Consider the following 22,378-nt stretch of genomic DNA (forward strand, 5'->3'; position numbering starts at 1 on the left):
TTCCGAGTAGTTCCGAGTATTTCCGAGTAGTCCCGAGTACTTCCGAGTAGTTCCGAGTAGTTCCAAAAAGTTCCAAAAAGTTCCGAGTAGTAGTTCTGAGTAGTTTCGTGTAGTTCCGAGAAGTTCTGAGAAGTTCTGAGTTGTTCCGAGTAATTCCGAGTAGTTCCAAGTTTTTAAGAGTAGTTCCGAGTAGTACAGGGATTTTCTCGAAAAATGACCATATTTTGACCTTTTTATTTTTCATCATAAAGTGGTCCCATAATACTATAAGATGCTGATAGGGTACTATACGTGCACATTTTGCAATATTAGTGCATATTAATTGGATTTCAAAAAAGTCTAAACTTTTTTTTTGCAAAAAATCCCTGTACAGGGATTTTCTCGAAAATATGACCAAAATTCGACCTTTTTATTTTTCGACATAATGTGGTCCCATAATACTATAAGATGCTGATAGGGTACTATACGTGCACATTTTGCAATATTAGTGCATATGAATTGGATTTTAAAAATGTCGAAATTTGGGTGATTTTCTGACGTAGAATTATTATTAGGGCCCACACATCTCTCCATCTACTGTCTCTAGTAGTTATTTCGACTCGAAAAAAATACATGAAACTATAATTTTCAAAGGAAAGAAGAGTTTTGTTTTAAACGTAGAAAAGTTTTTATTCAGTAAAATGGAATACAGTACTGTTTATATTTTTTCTGATTATGTTATATCATTTACATGTAATTACTTAATTACCCAGCATTAAACATTATTTTAAATATATATTTTAAAACATTTTAATACTTATTAAAAAATATTATATCACTATTGAAAGAAAAATAAGGAATGTTTACAATTTAGGTATATTATTTTAGCTAGAACAATGTCATCATTTTTGGCGATATAAATTGGTATGGCCTAAAACCCACAAAACCATAAAATCCTACCATCTTTAAACTGTTTTCAAATTCTCACTGGTGTGATTCATTACTAGGAACATCTTAACAGTAGGTCTACATTTACGCTGTTGCAGTGATGTTAAAATTATCAAACATAGAGGGAGCAAATGTAAGTGTTCCTATTGCCAAAAATCCATTGACAGTATCTTCATAAAGCGAATGAGTGAAAATATCTCTACCATCAATGGAACCAGTAGCTTGTCTTTCCTACAACAAAAAACATAAAATGAGGAAGACGTTTTAGTGAAGCAAGCATGCACTAACCAAAGTATACGATGGTCCATGTAACAAATTTATTAAATACATAACATCATTGGAATATAAAGAACAAATCACATATCTACACATAATCATAACATCGTATACTCTATCTCTAACAATTTATTCAATCTTCTATCGACTAAAGCCGAAGTATAGTCGTTATCTCTGGACCGTTCTATGGCCACCACCAGGTAGGCTTACTTCATTAAGGCTTCTATGAATGGATGTACTGGTTGGGAGCAGGAACGCTAGTAGACCAAACCCAGTACCGTTTTGATTACGATCAATCGAGGAAATTACCTCATGATGAATTAGTTGGCTAAGTTATCAAATATAATCTCATCACAGTGGGTTCCAATAAAATATTGTTTCCACCATGAAAGCAGTGTTTTAGACATTTATTTATTTTATGGATGTTAGACTTAATGCCATTTTGTCTGTGATTTCCGATTTGTATGATGCAAATTTCAGACAATATTAAAAATGTTGCTCTTACCATCACAATTAAGCCTATATTGAACCATTTATTCTTTGCCACACCTACAGTTCCTTTAGTATAAACTTCTAATTTATCTAGATATAAAAATCATCTTCTTAATAAAGTAAAACACAATAGTGGTGTTCAAGAGATTCAGACAATAGACCATATTAAAGGAACGCATTTGAATCGAAAGAAGTGTCCTGTAGGTGTACCTCTGAATAAGGGTTTCTTTGTGTTAAAACATATACTGCCCTCATTTGTTTTATGAGTTTCCCATTAACAGGGGCGCCTCCTAAATAGAAGTGTCTACCAGAAGGGGGCTTATGTTAGTTACTATGAATGTACTACTGTACTGTACTGTACTGAGTGAGTGGCCGAGCGGTTAAGACAGTGGAACCGTAATCACGTAGCCATAACATCGGCAGGGGTTCGAGGCTCACTCACTCCATGGTTCTGGTGGTAGAACGAGTCTTCTCGGATAAGGACTATAAACCGTAGGTCCAGTGTACACAACTTGCTCGTGTGCACTTTAAAGAACCTAGTACATCTTTCGAGATGAGTAGGGGGTTACCCCGGTGTATTAGTACATCACAGCCACTGATCACCAACTGGGCCCTCTGGGAGATCAGTCTTTGACTGAAGAGGTTACCCAGTATAAAGATAAAACAAACAAACAAAACAAAACAAAATATTACATAAAGCAGTGTGTTACGTGTGACGAGAGTCAGGTGTCACATGTCGCATGCAAATGAATCAAGTCGCCGGTGGTCAAGTGGACGAATCAGAATGGAGCATGGTGGTGCGCGGTATTTTGGAAAGCTGTGCTGGGTGTGTGATACAAAGAAGGGAGTGACTCAGGAGACAGGGCCAGCTAAGGACGCTTGCGGTTAGAACTGTGCTTGAGACTGGAAGCAAGGCAGGACGATAAGAATAAGAAGGTTGTGATGTGTACAGATGGCCAGGCAAACCAACCACTCGGTATCATACGTATCTATAATTGTGTTGTTATGTATTTTGTGCTTCGTGAAAGGAAATAAATAGAGCTCGTGCTCTTTGCATAATACTCTGAGTGTCGACTATTGTCTGTTCCAAGCCTCGTTGTTGCTATTTATTTAGGTATTTCGGCCTAGGCCAAAAGTGGTCGTAACAGAAATTGGGGGCTCGTCCGGGAACACCGGAGTTATCGGACTCACTCGGGGTTTGGAACAAACAATCACTGCTACACTATTGTAATTTTTTTTAACCATTTGTTTATAATGGAGTTTGAGGCTGAAAAATACCTTGCAGAGTGTGTTTCCTGGGAAAAATTTAATACGTAAAAAAAGCCAGATTTGTTGGCGTTGGGAAGGTATTTTGATCTGCATTTAAAACAGTCTACGAGAAAACAAGTTGTTAAAAATAAATTAATTGAAACCCTTGTAAGAGAAGAATACTTAGAAGAATCATGTTTAAAGGAAGTGATTGTGGTTGAGGAAGTAGAGAGTGAAGCTGTAAAATTGAAAGAATTAGAGTTACAAATGGCTAAGATGGAAATTGATAAAGAGAGAATGATGATGGAAATGGAAATGGAGAGGGAAAAGCAAAAAGCAGATGTAGAGTTAGAGCTTGCGAAATTGCAGTACCAAATTGAAAGAGACATTATTGAGAGAGAGAGAGAAGGAAAAGTAAATGTTGCTAGTGCGCCTGATGCTTTCGATGCGTCTAAACACATTAGGCTTGTTCCAAAATTTCAGGAAACCGAAGTTGATAAATATTTTCAACACTTTGAAAAAATTGCGTACAGTATGAAGTGGCCGACAGAAAAGTGGACCCTTCTGTTACAGAGTGTTTTCATAGGGAAAGCACGTGAAATTTATTCGGCTCTACCCCTTCATGAATGTAGTGATTATGAAATAGTGAAGAAAGCAGTGCTCAGTGCTTACGAACTTGTGCCAGAAGCTTATCGACAAAGATTTAGAGATGCGAGGATACAGTGTGAACAAACGCATGTGGAGTTTGCCAGAGTTAAAGAGCAAATGTTTGATAGATGGGTTAGTTCTAAAGATGTAGAAGTGAATTATGATAATTTAAAGCAAATGATGTTAATAGAAGAATTTAAAAGGTGCATTCATGTTGATATTAAAATTCACCTTGATGAACGTAAAATTGATACATTGAAAGACGCAGCAGTATATGCCGATGACTATGCATTGACTCATAAATTAAGTGCGATAAACATAAATAATCCTAACCATGAGGATAAACCACGTGATTACAAACGGGTATCTGATACTAAGAGACAGAGTCCGTTTAAGAGTAAGCGTTGGGATAAGCCTAAGGTATTAACATGTTACCATTGCAAAAAACCAGGACATGTTATGTCTCAATGTTATTTTCTCAAACGTAATTCAAGTAACAAATCTTCTCTTCCAGTAGGATGTGCTACATTAAAAGGGGACACCAACAACATTTCAAAAGTAAATAAGCAAATTGAATGTAATAAAACTAATGAAAATTTTGCACCATTTATGTCAGAGGCACGGGTATCGCTAAAAGGTGATGATTGCTTTAAACGCATTAGGGTCATGCGAGATACATGCTGTGCCCAATCTATGATGTTGGAAGGAGCTCTTTCTTTCGGTAAAAGTAGTTCTACGAGTATGACCGCGTTAATTCGAGGTGTGGGGATGAATGTTATTAATGTCCCGTTACACAAAGTAATAATTGATTCTGAATTAGTTAAAGAGGAAGCGATAATAGGTGTTGTACCGGAGCTTCCAGTAAAGGGTATTGATATGCTTTTGGGTAATGATTTGGCTGGCGGTAGGGTGTTACCTGAATTAATGATTAACGATAATTTAACTCGCACACTACAAGAGTCTAATGTGCTATGTGAAACTGGTACGCCCGACAATGATTGGGAATACCCCGCCTGCGCTGTAACACGTGCAATGACACAGAAAATTGAAGATAGAATGTCCGATAACGATGGATTAGATTTAGAGGGGACATTCATGTCAAATCTAGAATTTTATAACCCAGGTGAAGATATCAAAAAGACAAAGTGCGACACTTCCTTAAATGTAGGGTCAGGTGAACCCAAAAGTAGAAAAAGAGAGCCTTTAAGTACAGAAATGTTGATCAAGGAACAAGAAGATGATTCATTTATACAGAAATTGGGGTCTAGGGTGTTACCTAAGGAGGAGGCGGCAAAACTACCGGTCTGCTTCTATAAAGAAAATAACGTTGTTATGAGAAAATGGAGGCCACGTCATGCACAGGTACATGATGTGTGGGCTGTGGTACATCAAATTGTAGTCCCGAAAGTCTATCACGACGATGTAATAGGCATAGCCCATGACAACTCTATGTCAGGGCACTTGGGTGTTAGAAAAACACATGATAAAATTATTCAACATTTCTGGTGGCCATCTCTTAAAAAGGAAGTATCACGCTATTGCCGTTTGTGCCACATATGCCAGGTTGTGGGAAAGCCAAATAAGAAAATTCCGGTAGCACCGCTTAAGCCAATACCCGCTTTTGGGGAACCATTCAGCAAAGTTATGATAGATTGCGTTGGTCCATTGCCAAAAACAAAGTCCGGAAATCAATATCTCCTTACTATTATGTGCTGCTCTACGCGTTTTCCCGAAGCAGTCCCACTTAGAAATATTAAGGCAGCAACGGTAGTCAAAGCTTTAATTAAATTCTTCACATTAGTTGGTTTGCCTACATCAATTCAATCTGACCAGGGCACTAATTTTAAATCAGGGTTATTCCAACAAATTATGTTACAATTGGGCATAGAGCAATCAACATCTAGTGCGTATCACCCAGAGTCTCAAGGTGCTATAGAAAGATTTCACCAAACGTTAAAAAACATGTTAAGGGCATATTGTGTAGAGTTTCAAAGGGAATGGGACGAAGGGGTACATTTAGTTCTTTTTGCAGCCAGAGAATCTGTACAAGAAACATTAGGTTTCAGCCCATTTCAGTTGGTCTTCGGTCACTCCGTGCGGGGACCATTAAAATTGCTGAAAGACAAGTGGCTCCAAGGAGAACTAAATAATGTAAATTTATTGGATTATGTATGTGACTTTAGGCATAAACTTAACAGGGCGACCGTCATTGCTAAAGCAAATTTAGTAAAAGCACAAACTAAGATGAAAACTTGGTATGATAAAAATGCAAAAAGCAGGGTTTTTAAACCTGGGGACAAGGTTTTGGCGTTGTTTCCCATTCAGGGGAGCCCAATGCAAGCGCGATTTCACGGTCCATACGAAATCGACTCAAAAATAAATGATCTAAATTATGTCATAAATACACCAGGGAGACGGAAGAGTAGACAATTATGTCACATTAATATGCTTAAAGAATATGCCGAACATGTTTCTCGCGATGTAAAACCAAATTGTGCGGCTGTAGCTTGTAACAATGACGGTGGCTCTCACAATGATTTAAAAGAAAAGGGCAAGGAATATGATTTAAAACTAAGCAACTCTGATGTAATGAACAATTTACAACAAAAGTTAACTCATTTATCAATAGAACAACAGAGTCAATTGAGTACACTTGTGAATAAATGGAACGGTATCTTTTCTGACACCCCTAGTGTAACAAATGCTGCAATCCATGATATCATTGTTGGGGATACACAACCTATTAAGCAACATCCTTACAGGGTGAATCCAATTAAAATGAAGTATCTCCATAAGGAAATTGAATATATGTTAAAAAATAGTATAATTGAGCTTAGTAAAAGCGACTGGAGTTCGCCATGCATGCTTGTTCCCAAGTCTGATGGTTCATATAGACTCGTGGCGGATATGCGAGCAGTTAATCGTTGTTCAAAAACAGACTCGTATCCAATTCCGAGAATTGAAGATTTAATAGATAAGGTGGGGAACGCAAAATTTGTTAGTAAATTTGACCTTTTAAAAGGCTACTGGCAAGTGCCACTAACGCCGCGCGCCCAGGAAATTTCTGCTTTCTGTACCCCGTTCGGGCTTTATCAATACAGGGTGATGCCGTTTGGCCTTAAGAATGCGCCCGCGACATTTCAACGAATGGTAAATCGACTTGTAGCTAACGTAGAAGGCTGCGAGGCGTATGTTGATGACCTGATTGTATACAGTCAAACTTGGGAGCAACACATGCAACAGTTAAATGAAATGTTTAAAGCTTTGTCACAAGCAAACCTAACTGTAAACTTAAGTAAGAGTGAATTCTGTCATGCTACGGTTACGTATCTTGGTCATGTTGTGGGGCAGGGAAGGGTTAGACCCATCAGGGCTAAGGTTGAGAGTATTTATCGGTACCCAGCACCCACAAACAAAAAATCGTTGATGAGGTTTTTAGGGATGGTGGGGTACTATCGGAAGTTTTGTCCCAATTTTTCTAGCGTAGCAGGTCCTCTTACAGAATTGCTTAAGAAGAATGTAAAATTTAAGTGGTCGGATATATGTGAAAGTGCCTTTAGGAAAATTAAGTCTATGCTAATGTGTGAACCAATCCTTATAGCACCGGATTTTAAGAAACAATTCCGTTTGTATGTAGACGCCTGTGATGTGGGGATTGGTAGCGTTCTCATGCAGAAGAACGTTGATGGGATAGAATGTCCCGTATGTTATTTTTCTAGAAAATTAAGTAAACACCAAATGAATTATGCGACTATTGAGAAAGAATGTCTGGCACTATTGGAGTCGTTAACGCATTTTGATGTATATCTAAGCACTACCGTAGACCCAATACTTGTGTTCACTGACCACAACCCACTTACCTTTATTTATAAAATGCGAAATAAAAATCAGCGGTTGCTGAGGTGGGGACTAACTTTACAAGAATACAATGTTGAGATTAAGCATGTTAAAGGAAAGGAAAATGTGATTGCCGATGCTCTGTCTCGTGGGGTGTGAACAATATTATGAATGTAATGCAAATGAATATAAATATTATGAATGTAATGCAAATGAATATAGATGTGTAAAATTAAGAATAATGTATGTATACTTGTGTGAAAAAAAAAAAATAGTAAATAATACAAGTTAAAATAGTGATATGTAGCCCTAAGGTAAAGAAAAGTAGGAAATGTAATAAAAATGGAAGTGTTAAAAAAAAAAAATAGATGAATAAAATGAAAATATATGATGTAATGTGAAATTGAAATTGTGTAATAAATTAGAGATGTTTTTGTAAATACCAGTGGTTGGTGAGGAGGCACCAAAAGTTTTCCTGACGAAAAACTAACTTTAAGGGGGAGAGTGTTACGTGTGACGAGAGTCAGGTGTCACATGTCGCATGCAAATGAATCAAGTCGCCGGTGGTCAAGTGGACGAATCAGAATGGAGCATGGTGGTGCGCGGTATTTTGGAAAGCTGTGCTGGGTGTGTGATACAAAGAAGGGAGTGACTCAGGAGACAGGGCCAGCTAAGGACGCTTGCGGTTAGAACTGTGCTTGAGACTGGAAGCAAGGCAGGACGATAAGAATAAGAAGGTTGTGATGTGTACAGATGGCCAGGCAAACCAACCACTCGGTATCATACGTATCTATAATTGTGTTGTTATGTATTTTGTGCTTCGTGAAAGGAAATAAATAGAGCTCGTGCTCTTTGCATAATACTCTGAGTGTCGACTATTGTCTGTTCCAAGCCTCGTTGTTGCTATTTATTTAGGTATTTCGGCCTAGGCCAAAAGTGGTCGTAACAAGTGTGTGTATGTACAGATCTTATTAAAGACATTGGTACTATCTGTCTACACTATCAAATTAGTTTGACAAAAAAAGTGTGATGTGCCTAAATATGGTAGTGATATTCCCAAATATAGTAGTGATAATGACATCATCATATTGTCACAAAAAGTTTGATAGTGGAGACGGAACTTTAGGTGTCTTTTGTTGTATGTGTTATTACTGTAAAGGTAGCAAAGTACAACATTTTTTCAGCCTTTTTTTCTTTCTTAACTTGTGTATGTTTTTATGATGGAAATTAGATTAGATAGATTAAATATTACATTACTTGATAATTAAACACGAACAACTTACCTATATCTGCAGTTAGTAGATATGTGCCATTGCTTAAGATCCAGAAGAAGACACCATGTGACTTGTGAATCTTACAGCCTCCATTAGTTGCTCTTGCACCTACCATCACTCCTGTGCCATCCTTCTCCAGAAAGGCATCTACACTCATACTCACATCTTTCCTGAAATACAATCATACATTTTTTAAACACACATCTAACAGACAATTAAACGAGAAGAAATATGTCTGAAATTGCAAGATTCCACTGGAGTTTTTTTTTTACAAATTTTGATCTGGTTATATTTTGATATTTTGGTTTTATGACATCATAGAATTATGGTGTAATATACAGCTGAGTTTGTTATATTATAATTTGATTTTTAAATAGTCTATGTTTTTGGTTAATTTTTTTTGAAAAATCCCTGAACAATAATAGGCCAGGAATTTTGGCAAATGTGTACCCTCTTATGTTTTAATAAAAATATATTTAACTTTATGATATCATAGTTATTTGATTTTTCAATACACCGCTCATTCAGCCATATTATCACATAATTTGATTTGAAAAGTTCATATTTTGGGTAATCTTTCAAAATATCCCTTAAGCTCTGTCTACACTATCAAACTTTATGTGATATGATGAAGTCATATCACTACCATATTTGAGCACTTTCTTGTCAAACTAGTTAGTGTAGACAGATCTTAAGCTATATACAGCACCTACCAGAACCTACCATGAAGAGTTTCCAATAAAGGATACAGGAGAGTTAGAGTCCTGACACCATATCACAGGATAAGATGCAGCTACCTGGCGCATCACTAAGCCGTGATCTGCGTCGTTACTCTGACGAATCTCAAACACTCCGGATTGATCAGCAAAATTGCTACCTTCACTGAATTCATCATAATCTGAAATTGTAAAAGAGAAGAAAAACAAATCCAGCTTTTTGAAATAATTTTCAGATACAAGAGAAAAAGAATAAAAACATAGCTTCCTTTAAAAAGGAGGTAACTACAAGGTATAAGCAAAGCAATCTAACACAGGATGCTGAGCTCCAGAGATCAAAGGGTTTATCTATGGCTGCGACACGATCTGTTCCATGGCCCTTAACAGACACAGCGTGCCTCAGGGAATAGGTACATAGTACGATCAAAGTAAAGTCAAAATAACCTATCAGATCTAAGAGTAAGAGTACGCATCACTATTAAATACATTCTAGATTACCAACTATTTTAGAAAACTCACCGTCAAAGTTATCAGAATAAATAATAGGAAAAGGACTAGAAGGTGGTGGCTCATCATATTGGCCTTTCTTTCCAGCCGTTGATGTTGTCAATGTGTATATTTCATCTAGATCTAGATTGACAGTAAATTCTCCATTTACCACCTAGTGACAATACAGAGACTAAATTTAATATGTGAGAGAGAAGTGCATTTCTGAACACCAGTGACATTATGGTTCCTTATCAATCAATTTGCATTGAGGATCAAATCCTTTCTGACTATAGGATTCTGTTCTTAAGTCACATTCTTTCTGTCACATTTTTATATAGAGAAATAATAATCTCTCTCTTATTACTACTGTATAAAGTAAAAAAAAGTTTCTCATGGGATTTGAACCACATACATCGACATGCAAAGTTCATTGTCTAAACCATTTGACTACTCAGATGGCTCGATGGAAAGCATTTGCATTAGCGCATTGTCAGGAATTCTTACGACACACCTTATGGATATGACTAATGAATATTCATATTTATTTTGTGACGTTTCATGAGGGATCCCCAACTGACGTATGAAAATAAATATCACAGGCTGGACACGGGTGGGTGAGGGGGATGTGGGAGAGATGGGTGCACTGGCTTGATAAGTTACCGATTATAAGTTATATAAACCAAATATAGCATGTGGAATGTATATAACTATTGCATACTTATTTGGTGTAATACAGTGACTTACTTTCACTGGCTGCATCTGGACAAACATCTCAGATTTTGCACCACCATACTTAAACTTAGATTTCCAAACATTTAAACTCTGAATCGAGGACTACAAAAGAAGAAATAGGTGTTTCTTACAGGTAAACATTGAGGTTTAATTTTGATATAATATTTGACTATCAACATGTTTGAAAATAATAAATTACATCCATGGTTAATGATAGTGCCAATAGTTGCTTTCAAATTATTTTCATCATTTTCTCAAATTATCTTATTTTTAGCATTCCCTTCTAGTCTCTCATTTTGTTTGATAGCAGAGTAGAATATAATAATAATAATAATATGCTGGTTTTATATAGCGCCTAATGTTGTGAGAACTTTTAAGCGCTGAACATTATTACTCCAGTAATTTTTTTGGATCAAATATATTTCATTAACTTACAAACGTTCCTTTTAAGTGAAATGTTGCTGTTTGCTTGGTGACATTGTAGGCTGGTAGCTTAGGACGAATACAGATGGAGTGGTCATGACTCTATAAAAAACAACAGCAACTTTTGTAGTTTGCTTGTATATCATATATTCTGTGTACATATCACCAAATGGGGTGAAAGAACGTTAACTTTTAGGTCTAGCTCAGGTACAGGCATGAATTTTAAATATAATATCTCGTTAATTGTACGTAAATCAAATATTTGTACAGAAATCAAGACGAAAAAACATGAATTTCCCTAATAATATGGTCAAATACAAAATTTGGCACAATTCTGCCATAAATACCAGGAAGACTTTTTTTCAGTAGTTAGGTAGTTTAACCTAATGTAACATGTCTGGTGACTCCCTAGAAGGTGAAAAAAGATGGTGGCTATACGGTGGATAATTTTTGCTATAGCATGAAAATAAAAATTTGAATAACAATACCAGAAATGTAAAATTTAAGTTATATTACCAATATATAGTCATCTGATAAAATTTTTTACCAGACGGTTTATTTTTCATATCTTTTTAAAATGCCTCTCTATTTACAAAATTTGTGTACAAAAGAATAGAAATTTTACTGTGTAATTTGAACTATCCCCCGCACTGATAAGAAAGTGCTTATTTTCAACAAGCTCGTATAACACAAATAAAATCCCAAAAATTATGAAACATGGGGGAAACTATACATCGATAATTATTGGAATGTAGGATCAATAGAAATTGTTTGCCCGCACCTGGCCTTTAAGCTCTGTCTACACTATCAAACTAGTTTTACAGAAAAAAGTTTGATGTAGCCAAATATAGTAGTGATATCCTCAAATATGGTAGTTATAATAATGACGTCATCATGTCCATATTTGGGCACATCACATTTTTTTGTCACATAAAATTTGATAGTGTAGACAAAGCTTTAGTTGATGAAGGCTGTAATTAACAATACATACCATTGTTTCTATAATCATTGTTAATTGGGTTTCATTGACGATAGTAACATAGCTACCTCCTTTGTCTAAATGTCCTGCTCCTGAACCATGTTTAAGATAGTTCCAGCCAGGTTGCGTGAACTGAGTTGTGTGAGCTACAAAATTTAAATAAAGCAGAAGTTCTCATAAATAAATCAATTCATGTGCACTGTAACATATACTGTAGGAGAAGGAGATACCTTCAGGACCCAACAAAGTGTCAGTGTCAAAAGCATAAAGCTCTGGCTATACTATCAAACTTTATGTGACAAATATAATATGTACATGATGATGTCATATCACTACCATATTTGGGCATATCACTACCATATTTGTGCATTTCACCGTGTTTTTTGTCAAACTTGATTGATAGTGTAGACAGAGCTTAACAATAACAAACAAACCTGAAACCCAAATAGGAGTGTCCACATCATAATGTCCGCTCCATGGTTCATTTGCAGTCATCAATCCATTTCTAGTGTACGGTAAAGCGTTATAATAGCTAGCAATTAAGTTCCATGAAATCGTACTTGTCATGTTACCATTCACGTAATTCTGGTTTAAGATTCGAGCCCAGCATCCACCGCCGACCTCATCATTAAATGTACTGTAGTCTTCTGATGACCAGATTGTTTTACCAGTTTTGAGGGTGTCGTCGGTAGTCTTGGTGCCTGGGTAATGAATACTGAAAAAAAACAGACAACTTTTGAATGATGACTAATTAATAATTGGAAGATTACTTAATGAATAGTTAAATAATAAAACTGATCAACATACCTGGAAAAATGCCGAGAGCCACGGAGTGAATGGCTATTTAATATTTTGGCCCATATTGAAAATACAGATAATTATTAATATATAATACATATATAAATCCAAAGGCAAATTACTGAAAAAATGACAATGCTGTGGGTATCAGTGACTGGATCTCAATGGAGATACAAAAAAAAAAGCGAAAAGCTAAATAAAAACGAAAAAAATTAGCAGAGCTTTCGGGCAACACTAGCCCTTCATCAGGGCCAGTGAAATGATATTTATATATATATATATCATTCCTTATTTTAAAATTTATATAAGCTTTTTAAAAATCAATAATCATGGTCTGTTGGTATATAAATTCAGAACAGTAAAATGTGAACGCTATTAGCAAACAAACATACATACAAATCTAGGGAACATACCCAATTATATCGACTGCTTTGGCAAGTTCCGTATCTTGTAAGATATCTGTACTGATCTCCCATTTGTTATCGCTTGCAACCAACATTGTTTTCTCAAATCCATTCTCATTCAATGTTTTCTTGAGAAGTTTAATATACCCTTTGTTATAGATTCTCTCATTCCAAATCTGCAAATTTAAAAGGAAATTTATAAAATAAAATGAATTAATCAAATGAACACATTTTGTACAACTGGAGTTTTTAAGGTCGCCAAACTCTTGCTTAATGCTATCATTCTGTTGGTACAGTACCTGTTGCTCCCTTGAATCCCCCAAATCTAACCCTGGCCATTATCTCAAGCTTGGTGGTCTAGAGGTATGAACGCCAGGCTAGTAATCTGGAGGTTGTGGGTCTGATTTACTACGCAAGAATTACTTTAATTTTTTGCAAGTATTCTCAAATTTGTGTCAGAGTAGGGTGAATAGAAAATGTTTCTTTTATACCTACCCCAATGTAATCTATATAAAGGCCATGGTATTTCTGAGCTCCTTTCATCCACCTCAAAATGTAGTCCACAGTCATTGTGATGTTACTATAGGGTGAGCCATTACCATTTCCAATCCAGCCTGGAAATCCCCATGGAAGGCCGTAAAGCTTGATTGATGGGTTTCTCTGCAATTGGAAAGAAATCTCAAAGATGTTATAAATTGCACTGTATTGTATTCATATACGACAAAGAGAAATACTCTAAAGCTTTGTCTACACTATCAAACTTTATGTGACAAAAAAAGTGTGATGTGCCCATATATGGTAGTGATATGACATCATCATGTCGATATATGGGCACATCACATTTTTTTGTCACATAATTAAGTTTGATAATGTAGACAGAGCTTAAAACTGACCAACAATAATGATACAAATAAAGAAATGCAAGATGACAACTTATGAGAATGAAAGTCAAATTCAAATACATTCAGTATAGTTGTATAAAGCTATCATATATTATGTTTATTATTAACACACCAAAGTGTATCCTTGTGGGGGGGGGGGGGGGGGGTTACTATTACACGGTCGTCAAGAATTTTGTTTGATTATCAACCTGTAGAATGTGTCTTACTATACTGCAAAATGTTGCTGTGTGGTGTGTTATAAACCAAATAATTTGTATTGATTAAATTAAATGGGGATGAATATTGTTATGATGTGGAAGTCAAACAATCAATATCAAACTATCAATTGAATATTATGGGATGCAATACAATAGTACAATGCTCATTGACACTGTAGAGTGGACCTAACCATCAAACTGCCATACATAAGGTACTCTATAACGGATTAGTGTAGGTGAAATAAATAAATCCTAGATGAGATGACAAACCTTCTTAGCTTCTTTCATCAACCACCATTCATAACCTCTTTGATAGTTCTCATCATCAGGAGAGTGCATGTGTGACGACTCCGTACCATCAGTGCTCTGGGCATCACCTCCAATCTCCACCTTCAAAATATGCAATGATGCACCAAATTGGGGCTGCACGACAACAAATAGAAAGTGGACATTAGAAATTAATTAAAGAAAAGAAACTAAAGATAAAGACGTAATGCAATATCTTTGGTACCCAATTTAAAACTCTGCCAAACTGGGTCTAAATGAGGATAAAATAACATTATTTAGAATTATTTTTACATTTATTTAACCAAACAATTCTATGTGATTGCTGAATAAGGAATTGATAATTACAGCATAGCACTGTATGCTTGTATACAGTATGTTGTTTTAAATACATTACAGTATTCCTTTTAATAGTGGTGCTTATATTACTGCAGTGCTTATATTACTGCAGTGCTTATATTACTGCAGTGCTTATATTACTGCAGTGCTTATATTACTGCAGTGCTTATATTACTGCAGTGCTTATATTACTGCAGTGCTTATATTACTGCAGTGCTTATATTACTGCAGTGCTTATTTTACTGCAGTGCTTATTTTACTGCAGTGCTTATATTACTGCAGTGCTTATATTACTGCAGTGCTTATATTACTGCAGTGCTTATATTACTGCAGTGCTTATTTTACTGCAGTGCTTATATTACTGCAGTGCTTGTCTCACTTATGCATTTTATTTTACTTCGCCATTTTATTGACAGTGTGGTCCTTCATATAAAAATATACACATGGTATAAAAAATTGATAATTTTATAGACAAAAAATACAGATGAATTTTAACCTCCTACTACTGGTCAATTATTTTCATTGACTGGCTCCAGAAAGCAGAAGAAAGAAGAGACATTATAGAATAGAAGCATTAACAAAATAAAACCAAAACAAAATATGAAAATAAATAAATACCAAGAACATGTAGTCCAAAATATGGCTTCTTTCTGGTTCCGCATAGTTAACTAGAAGTCGAGAAGTAGCCTGTGGAATAAACAAAAGTGCTCAATCAATAGATTCATATTATAATATTTGAATAATTAAATTACATACAATTTCTAGGCCTCCTATCTAAATAAATGACTATAATATTTATAGAAAAGGAGGTATTTATGCATAAAAGGGTCCTTAATGAGCACTCCTCTTAAACTCATGATTATTAAAGAGCAAACTATCGTTGGTGGTAGGCCAGGTCTGACTAGCCTGCATGCGAGTCGCCGGGTGCACACCGGAAAATACTACCAATCTGGCCACGTATTCTTAGTCACCAGGTAGCGTACTTAAGCCTACTAAAACTTACCCCTCCGCCACTAAGCCCTCCAATTCCATCAAATATTCTGCCTACTCCCGATGAATCATCAATGTTATAAACACATTCACTACTTTGAATAAAACATAACACGATTATTATGCTAAAATATGAAATAAACAACATTGACATTGTTGTTGATATCAAAGTTGCCGATTGTTTGATCATGTGATAGCGGTGGAATCGTCAATATTATATGATCATAAAAATACAATACAGTATAATTACGTATTGTACAATTCAAACAATCAACTGCATTTGAATTAATTAACCTTTAAAATTTACAATAATTATTATTTAATTGTTTTGTAAATTTAGTCAATCAATCAACAACAAAAAATTATTGGTTGCTAAACAATCTACAAAATATACCTGTGTAGCAAATGGTATATCCCGTACCTGGATATAAAGTGCCCGTTTTTAAAAAAGTTCTTAAATACTCGCAAGAAACCGGCTTCGGGCCTTTCATGAGTGGAGGAGGACTTGGGAATTACGATGCACAATGAAAGTACATTTCCCTATTTAGAACATAACATAAATATATCTATATAATAAATTCTCTATATAATTACGAACTGTTTTTGTGCAGTTGTTGTGTATTCGAATTGTAGGGGAATTTTTTTTTTTTGTAGTTTATTGTAGCCCTACCATGAAGAACATTGTTTTTAACATGTTTCGCAAAGCCTATCCGTTGACATTTTTTAGAACACTAACATTTCACATTAATGAATAAGGATATTTTAAGGTTTTAATGTTGCAATGTATCTCTGTAATCGTGCTTCTTTTATGATCCACAGTTTTAAAGTAGGTCTAAGATATTATTTGCTTGCTTATTGATATACTAATATTGGAATGTAAATTGTTTTAACTCTTATGTTAGACCATGTATAAACATTTAAATATATGTTTCATATTCTGATGTATTGTAAAGCGTTTTGCACAGTTTTATTGAAAAGGCGCTATTAGTATATAAATGTATTATTTTTTTTTTATTGACACAAAAAAAACTTACATAGTAATGAAGTACTGTAATACATAAATGCAACGAAAGGCTTATAGTGTAGTAAAATTCTTTAATCAAATAAAACAGTGCATGAATCCTATTATTTAAATATTGGATTTGTTATTTTCTTGTCAATTGATAATTTACTATTAGTATTAGGCTCACACATAACTAGACTTACTATGTCAGTGTTCCTCCTCTCAGTGATGTTAAGAATGAAAGTTGAATGTTAAACAGTGCCCTCTAACGGTTCAACAATCTCATCTCTGCAGAAAAGTTCATATTTTAAAAAGTCATATTTACAAAAAATTGTCTATAAGTCCTAGAATAATAATATAAAAAAAGAAATTAAATAAAGCGATATAGTAACAGAAACGATATCTTTTTTTCATTCATTACTATTATATCACCAGCCTATGAATTCTTGATATTGATAATGTGTAGGAAGAATATTGTAGGCCTATACACTATATTATATAACTACGGTACTTAGGTTATCATTATAAGGAATCTGTCTACACTATCAAACTAGTTTGACAAAAAAAAGTGTGATGTACCCAAACATGGTAGTGGTATGCCTAAATATGATAGTGATATGACATCATCATTTCCATATATGGGCACATCACATTATTTTAAATCACATAAAGTTTGATACAACTCCCTGGTTTGATACTGTGCAGAGAGCTTTCGAATTTTGTCTCTTCTTCGTGTCAGTGATGACCAGCTGACTGGGGTTCAGTTGTAGCAAAGAGAAATAATGGTTGTATAGTGATAATAATACACGTCTGCAGCGGTAGACTATAAAGCTAAATATTAAAAAAACTAATTAAAATGGTTTGTCGGAAAGGTAAGTGAAGGTGGAACACCTCGAGCGAATTACACCAATAATTAACTCGATACTTTTAATCATATGATGAGAATAATGGGATTTACTATCGATTTAATGATCAAAGAGTGTGCGAAGAATAGAGGTGATTTTAAGCAGTTTTGCTTGACAAGTAAGAACAAACTAGGCTAATAAGACCTATAGAAATTATACAGTTATTCGATTATCATTTTCAACTGTCTTTACCAGATTTAAAGCAATTAGTTCAGGCTCATTTACTTGTGTTTGATTTGGAAGTCAAGGCCAATTTTGTAGTCAATAGAAAGAAACCGTAGTTTTATTATTTTTACTGTGCTTTTCAAACACCAGACGTTTATTGTCTTGACTGGCGTCAGTTCACAAAACAACTCGTTTGTGGAATATCTCCTAGCTTTGTTCCAAACTAGCCTAACATTTATCCCCTCAATTCAAACGCCCGCTCACAAAACAATGCTTAGATTGTGTTGCGGAATTTTCTTTACAAAAATTGAATTCCATAGACCTTCTAAAAATTATCTTCCAAATTATGGTTATTCACTTAAAATTCGTTTATTGTTCTCTGTGGATCTAGCCAGCCGAACGTCTCCATCGAAACACAATAGACAGAAGACAAATTGCATGGATTTATTTAAACGCAAAAATAATTTTCCATGGATAAAAACAAGTCAATCAAATCAAAATCATATTATCTGTTTTCTACCCAGCTGCTTGCAAAGTCATCAGGGAAAACGTCTTCTATAAAAGAAAATTATCAAAAAAAAATATAAGATCATGATTTTTTGATTCAAACAGAAGTATTCTTTAGTAAATAATTAAGTTGTGTATGGATTTTTTTTAAATACTAATTTGTAATCACTGGTATTGGGTGAAGCAAATGTTTCGAGGTGTTTAAGAACTATTATATTAAAATAGCGTAATACAGTAATATGGGTATATCAGTTTGAAAAATTCTAGTATAATTGAGGTAGAATTTATTAATTTGGTGAGTTAGGACTTGTGTATTTCATTTCATTTACTTTTATTTCGGAAACGGACGTCCATGTTACAAAATCAATTGCATAAATAAGTTTAAATAAAAAAGGCAGACAAAAAAAACAAACAAAAAAACAAACAAAAACACCGGTATGGTATCATCTTAGGATCTTCATCATTTTTTTATGGAGCCTGAATGATTCAAATGATGATATTGAAAGAATAAAATTGGCGAAAATACTATTCTTGATAAAAGTGAATGCAAATGAAGAGATTAAAAAAATTTCGGTATGGAATGTTTTGCTTGTTTAATGTGTGTGTCATTCCTATTATTATTTTTTAAAAGTCAAATCTCCACACCAACAGCGAGTCATCACCATAGGCGTATACGTTATAAAATTATTTTTAAAATAATCGTGTTCTTCCTCATTAATTTGTTATAACATCAACAATGTTTCTCCATGAAAACATGTATTTCAATCTAATCCTTTTCTGTTTTCTTTAAGAAGTGTCCTATTCAACAACATTATTTAGTCACGTATATATTAACCTTGGGAATAGACCACATTGGAATTTACGAACATAGTTTAAGCATGGTTTAAGCAGTAGAGTAATTAATTGGAAATTTATAACTATATCGTCTGGGGTTTTGATGGAAATTTTTAAACAGAAGGCCAATCGCTTGTGGTTTCCTCCTCTTAGTATATACACCATAATTGATAATACAAGTGTTAGCGTATGAATAACCATAATATGATTAATTTTCAATAAGAAAATTAAACCTCTAATCTTATCTTTCGTCAAATTACATTGTCATTTTGCTGTCTAATAAAGTAATAATTTATTGTTCAATTATAAATGCATTGATCATGTTAATATAGGCCTAGACCTAAACCCAACAAGTCTCCTGTTTTCATGATTAGGGCCTATACATTACAGTACAGTTTTTAATTTTTATTAAGGGCCAATATTAATCACCGTGGCAGACCCATATTTGATTTATACTTTTTTTTATGAGAACTTGTAAATGTTATTAATTTTAAATTATCATTTAAACAAATAGCATAGGCATTTTTTAAAAGTTAATATTACAAAAAAAAAATGATTTAAATAAATAATTATTATAAAGATATTAATAATAGTAATATTTAGAACTGTTAACCTCACAATTATTTATTATATATTTATAAATTAGGTCTATTAAATCATTTCATATTTTCAAGAATAAAGTCGTCAAATACATGAGAATCATCACGAAGCGTCGTCCGTTTGTCGCTGTCATATAGTGTTATATAGAGTTTATAATAAGAATTCAATATTAGCATGTTTAGCGAGTGCTTATACTCCGCCGGCCAACTATGAATTATTCAAAACCATACACGGCAATACATCGTAGATTCTGAAAATGGTCATATAATTGGTTAAGTAATGACAGTTGATAAGTCTATCATATGTGTTTCTTTTTTGCAAGTAGCGGAGGTAAATCATAGTAAATCAACGAAAATGGACTTTAAAATTCATGAGACTGAAATAACGACTTTGCTAACATCTCGATTAAGAAGTAATTTGGAAAGTACATGACGATAAATCATCTAATTTGGTTGTGACAATGAGCTACCCATAAGGGCTTATGTGAAGTCGATTACTAGTTCGTTGAGACGATATACCTTACGGCATTATAAGCCATAAAATAATATTGAGTTCGGTTGCGAGAGTTGTTTTAAAACATCGGTGGCAAAAAAACGGAAACGTTTACACACAAAAAAGCGTAACTGCAAACAAAAATAAAATATTAATGATATTCAGTGATTATACTTGACGTTGGATTTGAAATTGTAGCTTTGTCTATTATTAGGCATAATGAAAGCTTCATTTGCTTCGCGCAATTTACAAAATGTTTCCGCGGGCTATTCGTACTAACTTATTGTCCGGTTATAACTACGCTTTATATTCTTCATCGTTCCTTTATTAGGTAGACTTCGTCATCGCTATCAATTACAATTATCATATTAAATTATTGACTAAATTATCTGATAATAATGAGTTACTTACGGTATCGTGCCTTAGAAGTATTGCATTCGATTATTATACGCGATTACGTCAACTAATGTTGATCCTTTTAGAATACATTAATGTTGAAATAGAGACTTTTTAATGGTGACATTTATATTGTATATAAAAGGCTCAGCTACTTCGATAGCTATTATTTATAAATATAAAACTATATATAACATAACAATTAGCCTATGGTATAAATATATAGGCCTATCTATATTAAGAGAAAAACTGGGCAGTTTACTGAAGTTAATAGATATATAGAAAAAAAGCCATAGTATGTTTTGTAACTTTTAAAGTTTATTATTTTCTATTAATTTGTAATGTAATTTATATTGTTTTATGAAATGAAATACAGGAAATAAATAAAATTTGTAAAAAAATAAATAAACAAGAATATTAAGGTTGAGAAAATAAAGACAAATGATGTTAATGCTAATAGTAAATCCCCTCAAATAAAAAAAAAAATTAATAAAAAAAAGATTCAAATCCGGGACATAAAACTAACAAATTCTGGCTATTAACACATTGGAATTCGAAGGCATGTTGTAATATCTTGCAAAGAAATACTACCAAATATATCTAGACTTGACGACCCCTGGATGCGCCTAGCTGAATGTCTAGCTCAGGGGAATTCAAGTCTCCGCGTTTCGTCGCTTTCTACCTCAGCCGTCACCCACTTGTTTTCCCACAATTATCATGACAGGACGAGTTAGCGCATCCGATAAATTGTCCCGCAAAGGGTTACGAAAGTACTAGAGGTAATTGCGCCGCAAACGTTTACAAAGTACTACATAAGTGGTACCGTATCGTTTTAATTGCTTTAGGAGGAGATGAATAGCGCTAAAGAAACAGATATATTTAACGAAGAGTTTAACAGAAGGTCAAGTCATTGTACTCGTTCATGTTAACTACCACGAACATACCAAAACACTAGTCCCCACTTAATTTCTTTTTAATCCCTTAATTTTTTGAAAGCCGATTGGCGCTAGACGGCTCACACACATCTTATGGTGGCCGGCTCCAGTTTATCTAAAATCGCAACCAAGTTTTTTCACAAAGTCCAGACATAAAAATATAAATAAAACTTTTTACCGGAGCATCTGTCCAATATCATCACCTAAAATTTAAGTTGACTCCAGCTGACGTATATTTCTCCAGAAATCATAACTCTTCGGACGCGTACAGGGAATAATGTGTATTCTATGCTCCCATTCTGTTCTTGATCGGTGCAAAAAAAGGGTATAAAAATTGTTGGCGCCACGTTCACCTTTAGTGAACCTGGCAGAGAGCGTAAAATCGCCAGCAATTTGCTAAAATTATGTTACAAAAACAATTTATGGATTTGACGTAGGTCTAAAAATGAAAACCGCACATGATTTGCGAACCTACCATGTATCCAACAGGGATATTAAAATGTGTATATTACTTTATGTGTATAATAAACTTTATACTTTTTATAAATTTAAATACAAAATTTGAATCATTCTTATGGATGATTT

General features: G+C 34.2%; 1 protein-coding gene across 4 annotated transcripts; it reads right to left on the reverse strand.

Moving 5' to 3' along the window:
* Positions 1 to 657: 657 nt before the first annotated feature.
* LOC140046401 (galactocerebrosidase-like) lies at positions 658 to 17,242 on the reverse strand. 4 transcript variants are annotated; one of them, XM_072091049.1, is made up of 15 exons: positions 17,163 to 17,242; positions 15,970 to 16,051; positions 15,585 to 15,653; positions 14,613 to 14,765; positions 13,739 to 13,903; positions 13,253 to 13,419; positions 12,476 to 12,756; positions 12,054 to 12,187; positions 11,075 to 11,164; positions 10,652 to 10,741; positions 9,938 to 10,079; positions 9,426 to 9,600; positions 8,712 to 8,872; positions 1,709 to 1,785; positions 658 to 1,158 (listed from the first exon to the last, which is right to left on the reverse strand). In XM_072091049.1, the coding sequence occupies exons 3-15, from the start codon at positions 15,591 to 15,593 to the stop codon at positions 1,012 to 1,014; spliced, it is 1,791 nt and encodes a 596-aa protein (XP_071947150.1). In that variant the 5' UTR covers positions 15,594 to 15,653; positions 15,970 to 16,051; positions 17,163 to 17,242; the 3' UTR covers positions 658 to 1,011. The 4 variants fall into 4 exon arrangements, with proteins under 4 accessions (XP_071947150.1, XP_071947151.1, XP_071947149.1 ...); XM_072091050.1 differs by having other exon boundaries at positions 15,970 to 16,048; positions 17,163 to 17,173; XM_072091048.1 differs by lacking the exon at positions 17,163 to 17,242 and having other exon boundaries at positions 12,602 to 12,756; positions 15,970 to 16,243.
* Positions 17,243 to 22,378: the final 5,136 nt, after the last annotated feature.

The sequence above is a fragment of the Antedon mediterranea genome, chromosome 4 (genome assembly GCF_964355755.1).
Source record: "Antedon mediterranea chromosome 4, ecAntMedi1.1, whole genome shotgun sequence".
In the NCBI taxonomy this organism is placed as follows: Eukaryota; Metazoa; Echinodermata; class Crinoidea; order Comatulida; family Antedonidae; genus Antedon; species Antedon mediterranea.